A 7,653-nucleotide genomic window follows, 5' to 3' on the forward strand; every position below is an offset into this window, starting at 1 on the left:
GCAACAATAAGAGAGGCCGCATAAGCTGATTGACCTAAGAAAGTGACTTTTGTGAAATTATTACAGTTTTTCTATAGATTTAACAATTTATTGCATTATATAGAAAAAATAAAATATAATACTACAAAATTTTTAATACAATATAAATATAAAATAATATGAGAATATTTTAAAAAAATACAATAAAAAATATTTTTTTATTCACTAAGTTAGTGACTTATTTGGCTTTGTTTTTTGTTTGACAGTAATTATATATTTGGATCAAGCTTCGTAACACACAGCTTTAATTATTGATCCTCTAAATGTGCACCGGTAATTTGAGTTCTTAAATTTGTTTTTATTTTTGACATGAGAGAAAATGTTGTCTCGCAACAGTAGGTACTTCCGAAGCAGGAAAGTAAACGGCGAGCATGTTCTCGAAGGCATGGATATTCAACAGCATTTTTCCAGATTTCTATGGGATCCTTTTTAGCGTTAAAAAGGGATTTGATGATACTATCTTCCCCTAAATCAATTAACTCCATTTGTAGTTCTGCAGGAGCCTCGGATATATCTATTAAATGTGGTTCAAATGCCAGTTTCATAGCAGGAGTGTGCTCGTCAAAATCAGAAAATCTATTATTATACTCTTCTATTAAACAATCCAAAACAACTACATTTAACTCATTTAACATTTTAGCTAGTTCCGGGAAGTGTTGTGCAAATATTTCCGATCGACAAGGCAATGTTTTGACAAATGATAATTTTTTTCTAAACGCTTGGATCTTTTGCCACATTTCATAAATATCCCTCGTTCCACCTTGCAGGTAAATATTTAAATTGTTTTGTTTTGTCATCATATCAGACAAAAATGCAAGGTTTCTGAGAAATACTTCATCTGATAGATCACAATGTTTTTCTTGTTCTTGATAAAAGTTTAAAATTTGTCGTCGTAAAGACAAAACTTTTATCAAAATCTGACCTGTTGATAGCCAGCGAACCTTGCAGTAGTATGATAGGTCAACACTATACGTTTCCTCATCTAAAGAGAGCATCTGCCGAAATTCACGATGACGCATTGCATTTACGCGAATATAGTTGACAATGGCAATGGTTCTATCCAGAGTGTCTTGCAAAATGGTAGATTTTGCGCAAAGATCTTGCAGATGCAAAATGCAGTGAAATGATATCAATTTTTTCAAGTTTAATTTTTCCTTTTTCAACAAAGCAACGAATCCTTCATTTTTGCCTCTCATGGAAGGTGCGCCATCGTTGCAGACACTGACTAAATTACTGACATTCATTTGTAATTTATTACATACTTCTTTGAAGTTTTCAAAAATATCGGCTCCGCGAGTTCTTCTAGTTAGTGTACCCAAAGCAAGTAGTTCTTCGTAACATTGAAAATCTTTAGTTATAGCACGAATAAAATATAAAACTTGTGTCGAATCTGTTTTATCAGTGCTTTCATCTGTAGCAATTGAAAAATAAACATCTTCATTTTGTATAATTGTATGAAGTTGCTCTGTTACATTCGTGCTGTCGATCTGTTACAGTTTTTTGTATTTGTCGACATTTCTTGGATCTAACATACTCACTACTTCAACAATACATTCTTTAATTATTTCAATGTCACTAAATGGTTTGCCCCTTTTTCCAAGTATATGTGCTATTTTATACGTAACAGTAACTGCAGCGGAATTTTGATTTACAAAGGCACTAAAAGATGGCTGCTGATGATGCTTCTCATTTTTCAACTTTTGAAGTGCAACTTTTCGTGATTCACCTTCTAAAGTGAAATATTTATGTTCTTTATGAGTCAAGTAGTGTTTATTTGCATTAGCTTTTCTTAAAGTACTTAAAACTGTATTGCACAACAAACACATCATTTTATCTTTCTCAGCAGTAAAGAAAAAATCTAGCTCCCATTCTACATTAAATGTTCTGTTTTCATCACCTAATTTTCTTCTCTTACTATTTGACACGATGGATAAAAAAACGAATGTCGAATAATACCTTTAACAAAGTGTATACATTCTAGAAATAAAATAAAACCGTGTAACTGTTATAAGCACGCTGAGCTAAGTTTGCTGAAGATCGCAACAGGGAAGCGTTGAGAGATGCGAGTCAGAGAAGCCAAAGCAAGGTGTGACTCAAATGGGAGATCTGAAACCGAGTTTTGTTTACTTCTTAGACAAGGTAGTTGGCGCTGCTAGCGCTAATTTAAATTTTTTTTGCAAAGACAATCAGCTGACTAATGAATTGCTCTGTGTAATCGATGATGCAACCAATCAATATCGATGTAAACATATCGTCTGTATGAGAAATTTTGTAAATAGTATTTTGTAATTTTAATTTATTTTCAAACAAATATATTTTTTATATATATTTATATGTATGTAAATTACATAAATATTGTGGAATTTTCAGTGAAGTGAAAAATTATTTATTTGGATATAAAACCAACATTTCGGCAATACTCTGAGGAAAAGCATAATTGATTTCTGGAATTCTGAAATCTCCGAATAAATAATTTTTCACTTACCTGAAAATTCTACAATTTCTTAATTCCCAAAATTTCTTTCTAAATAAAAAAAATAAGAAAAAAGATAAAACACACACACAGATAAGTTTAGTTCATTCTTATTGCAACTTGGGGGCGCTGAAAACTGTTTAAAAAATTAACATTGAGTGTCCAAGTTCGAAACGGTTGGTCTGTGGGCCAGAACCTCGCTAATGCGTGCTAGGATCCGTTTCAGACTAGTATCCTGACGTCATGTTACATTATGACTGTCTTTGGCAGGATTTTTCGCGCAACTGGCGTTGATGTACAATAGTTGTTTGAAACGAACTCTACCATTTTGTACTAGGTGGCAAAGGGCCGCACAAGAAGCTCGCGGAGGCCGCAGGTTCCCCACCTATGTCTTATGCTATGGTGCGATCTTTCAACAAAATAATTCTTCAAATCACTGATATCGAACTTCATGTTCTTTCTTCAACGGTCACACCACCTGACACTTTAACATCATGACGATCCAATCAGAATAGAGTAGAAAGATATATCTATCTCTAATCTCTAAAAAATATGCCTCACCGTTAGTTGTTAGAAGCTAACAAAAATTTATAAATTGGAATTATGAATTTCGTTAAAATTATTCCTTTAGTCAAGATAGATTTTTCGTTTTTATGTAAGTATTGGAACTATCTTTCAAAATTTTCTTCCACTTAGTTGGATTGGAGCAGCTTTGTTTTTAAGTAATTTTCTATATTTTGAAATGTCTGCTCTACTGCAACGTATTTGTGAAACTTGTAACTCTCTGAAAAATTCACCAAACTGTGAATTTATTATACTTGTGGTTTGTTGTCAAATCGGGGTCTTAATATTCATTTTTATTTTTATAGCGAGAAACTGAGCTTTTTTCTATTAATTATGGATCTTTCAATTATACTTATTAATCTAATTAATAAGTTCAGAGACAGTGTCGTTAATCAAATGACGCCAGAGAAAACTAGTTTAGTGGTAAATGCCAGATCGTTTATCACAATTTAACATTCATCTGAGAGAAATTACAAGTATCGGTAAGACACAAGTTTACGTCAATTATATATTTAACCATATTATATAATAAAAAATTTGATAATATTTGTCCAACATTCCGTAGACGGAGTCATTTGATTAGGTATTATAAAAAACCTATTGTGAATATTTTTCACGACACATTACTAGTGTTTTGTCCATTCGTCTGTATGTCGCAAGAATATTTTCTCACAGGAAGGATGCAGCAAGCTTAGGTTTTTTGCATTTAATTCCTGTATAGCTGTAGATGTGTAGATTAAATTAACCAACATGTGATTTTAAAGACAGATAAAAATTTGACGTTTCAACTTACAACATGAATAACAAAATAGAAATATGTTTGAACCAAAATAATTTACTAATTGCTAACGATAAAAATGCGCTAGTCTCTCGCGACAAGTTTTTTATTTGTTTTGATTCACCATTATTGTTAATAGATTCATTGAAAGGTTTATGAGGTCCTTTAAAAGGAAGAAACAACAGAAATAATTGAATTAGTATCTTTATTTCATTTTTATATATTCATACAAATTTTCAGTCCTGAAGCTTATTAATATTTATTTATCGCAATGTATAGTGCTGGTTTATTTCTCACAAAGGCATTTAAATATGCATGTTGTTATGATGAGTTTAAGAGTATTAAAAAATCGCAATATACATTTTACATCACACAACAAAATACTACTGAGTTGAAACATAGTTATTTGTTATTGCATACGATATGTATAAACGTATTGAGGTTCCTTGACGAATATTGGAGTGGGTACACGTACTTTTACTGGAGTCTGAACTTCAACACCATATGGAACTGGTATAGGTTCGGGAACATGATGTCTTTCCTAAAAAATAGTAACTGTAACTGTAAATTCTAGGAAATATTACATAGATCAGCTTTCTATTTACATTTGAAAGGAAGGTATACCAATTTTGAATCAACCAGCACCACAGTGACAATTTATAACAATTTCTTAGACCAACTTTTAGTTGGTTTGTAGTTTATTTCTACTGTGCGCCTAGTGAAATACTATGAAGGATGAAAATATGTTAAATATGAATAATAAATGAAAAATAAAATGATTATTGCTACTACTATCACTCACTTTAACTAAAATTGTTCTGGGTACTTCAACAGGAACAGGTTTTGTTAGTTCAACTGCATAAGGCTTTGGCACTTCGACTGGCACATGCTGTTTAACAGGAACTGGAGCCGCGTACGGGACTGGAACAGGCACTGCTCTAGGAATTTCAACAGGTACATTAACATGTACAGGTACTGCATATGGTTTTGGTACTTCAACTGGATAAGGTATTGGATCTGCTACCCTCCTCTCAAGGGTTACTGGATAAGGTTGGAAAACCGGATATGGTACTTGTTGATTGATTGTACGAACTTCATGCGTAGATGAAACTGAAATTAGAAATATTAAAATCAGGAACTAAGTCTATAAAACAATTAAGGGACGACACTCTCACTCTTTATTACTTACCATCTTTAGACATTATTTACTTTCACTTGATACAATAAAAATAAGATATTGGATTCGACAGTTTGCCAACCAAGCAATGTTTACTTTTAAGAAAAGGAATATTTTCCTTTTTCGATTTTGGCTTTAATAGCAATAGATTTAAACCAAAACATCTCCATAAATACTATTTCAAAACACGATGTACAAATAGAAGACTTTTTAATTGGATTTGACGTATAAAATGGAATGGGAAGGTTAATCAAAATTGTTCTAAATAAAAATTTAGTTTTAATCCCTTATCGATAAAATATTTTATTTTACATCCATATTCAGGGTTTTGTATGGAAGAAAAAAAATTTATGCTATAAAGAATATACTTTTGTCTTTTTTGAAAGTAGAAATTGAGTTGCTCTAAATCTCCTTTTTGTTGACTGTAAATTTCATATCATAACACGATGTGCGAATAGAAGATTTTTCAATTTCTTCTTATTCTTCTTCTTCTTCTTCTTACGTTAGGACTAGGTCCTGTATTTTCATCAAGGGTTTGCCAGGAGTAGTTCGGATGCTGAGGACCAGCTTTCATACCACCTTATAGGTGTTCGTCCAGGAGGTCCAGAGTTTTTTTAATTTAATTGTTCTAAATAAAAATAGTTCTAGTAAAATATAAATTTACCTGGACTTAAAGAAGGTGAGTCAAAAATACTACGTTTTGGCTTCGATTCTTCCGCTACAGCGAGGACCAAGTAAATGGTTAGCTGAAACAAAAAATAATTTATTGTTAAGAGGTCAATTAGTAAAAATGGATACTATTTCGTTTCGCAGATTGAATCCTATCATTTTTTCTGGAATAGCCACAATAGAATGGTTGCTTAAACCAAAAAATCACTACTCAAGCAGAAATGTAATCCTAAAAATATTGGTATTCTTCAACCACTTTACCCACACGCCTATTTATATCTAAGCGTGAGGAGCGCTGCACGTACTTGTTAACTGTACAGCACTTAGACTGTAGCAGTTGCTGATTTTTGGTAGCACAAAACGGTATTTTAGTATAAGACATACGCCACTATGAATAATCTTTTATTTAGCAACTACTTTAGGTCGTAAAGCTACAGTAGTTGGTGCCTTATTGACTTCTGTCGATATAAATTGAGACACTTTCAGGATAAAAAGTTATAATAAAATATGACTACACTACACAAAATGTTAAACACAAAACTTGTCCTGCGCCCAAATACAGTAAATAACACTTGAAACGTAAATTGAATAAAAGAACTATGTTAATTCATCAAGAGAAATTGATTTGACTTTTCATTTTTAAATGCACTGACAACTCACTCCCATTTTTTTTTTGAGATCAGATAGTCGTAAATTTATTAATCATTTTTGAAAGATCATCGATTCTAAAATCGAATGATCATTCATTGGTTTGAGAATATAATTCTCGAACAAATATTAAGTGTGATATTGTTAATTAAGTTCAGGCTTTTTCATGAGATGTCCTTTCTCCTACTACAAGTGAAACCCATTACTCTTACCAGTCATGGTAAATCAATCGTAAATGAATCGAATCATCGACATCATTCCTCTCAATCACAACGTCAAGAAAACCAAGAAATAAAACTGTACAAATTATGAAAAACTCGTCTACCATATAAAACCCTCGAAGGAATCGCCAATGACGAGCTTTTGGTAAAATTGGAAAAAATGGATAATGGAAAACGAGCAGTTTAACCAAAACATATCATATATTTTGAAACTAGCAGTTACAAACTTAATAATTTGTAACATATTATGAAGTGAAAAAATCAAACCACAATAATAATGAAAAATAATGAAGATAGCGAAAAAAAGAATTATGAAACAAACTTAAAAAAACAATTTGCTTTCCGAACTGTTAAATTATAAATCCTCACTTATAATAATAATCATTATTGTCTAAAAATACATTTTTTTACATCATTGAATTAAAAATTTAAAATATGAATATTGGAATGATCTTTCAAATCGTTAACAATTTTTTTTATTGTGATTAAGACTTTATTAGAAGCGTAAAAATGACCGTATATCTAGTAATTTGGTTCTGAATTGTGCCGATAGACTTTCAAATACTAATAAAAAAAAAATATGTAGTTAAAATTTTTATTTGTTCAGGAATGTTGAGATCCTCTAATTTTTTTAAACTAATTATATAGAATATAAAAAATGAAACGAAATAAATTCTTACCACGATGAACTTCATGGTTGTTAGTAAATTTCACTACTGACAAAATTGCCAAAAAGTTTGTGGTTTATATAAGGACCAATAGGCGTATTCTAATCAAGACCGGTTACATTCTTCGGAAACTTTTTTTTATTTTCAAAACCGTTGCTTCGAGTAGAATATAGATAAACGATCATGTAGAATTAAAAAAAAGAGATTTTTTTTCAAAATGTCGAATTGATCAGGGCTGGTATAAGACACATATGCACAAAGATGTTTCTATGAATTTCATTTTCTAATATGAAAATGGTATAATTTATTAACTTAAGTACAATTATATCATTACATACTATTACTATGAAAAAATCATCCAGTTTGTGTATTAGCCAAACATATGGGAAATATCTTCCAACACTAAATTCAACCAA

General features: G+C 31.2%; 1 protein-coding gene across 1 annotated transcript; it reads right to left on the reverse strand.

Annotated features, from left to right (window-relative positions):
• Positions 1-4,263: 4,263 nt before the first annotated feature.
• Positions 4,264-7,274, reverse strand: LOC130452458 (tetra-peptide repeat homeobox protein 1-like). The gene is made up of 4 exons (XM_056791750.1): positions 7,250-7,274; positions 5,696-5,777; positions 4,657-4,964; positions 4,264-4,395 (listed from the first exon to the last, which is right to left on the reverse strand). The coding sequence occupies exons 1-4, from the start codon at positions 7,262-7,264 to the stop codon at positions 4,264-4,266; spliced, it is 537 nt and encodes a 178-aa protein (XP_056647728.1). The 5' UTR covers positions 7,265-7,274.
• Positions 7,275-7,653: the final 379 nt, after the last annotated feature.

The sequence above is a fragment of the Diorhabda sublineata genome, chromosome 1 (assembly GCF_026230105.1).
Source record: "Diorhabda sublineata isolate icDioSubl1.1 chromosome 1, icDioSubl1.1, whole genome shotgun sequence".
Classification (NCBI taxonomy): domain Eukaryota; kingdom Metazoa; phylum Arthropoda; class Insecta; order Coleoptera; family Chrysomelidae; genus Diorhabda; species Diorhabda sublineata.

Excerpts from the sequence above, each read along its gene's own strand:
- LOC130452458 (XM_056791750.1), bottom strand. Across the intron at positions 4,965-5,695 it reads CTCACCTTCTTTAAGTCCAG|TTTCATCTACGCATGAAGTT; the intron begins GTAAATTTATAT and ends TTCTAATTTCAG. Across the intron at positions 4,396-4,656 it reads CCAGAACAATTTTAGTTAAA|GAAAGACATCATGTTCCCGA; the intron begins GTGAGTGATAGT and ends ACTATTTTTTAG.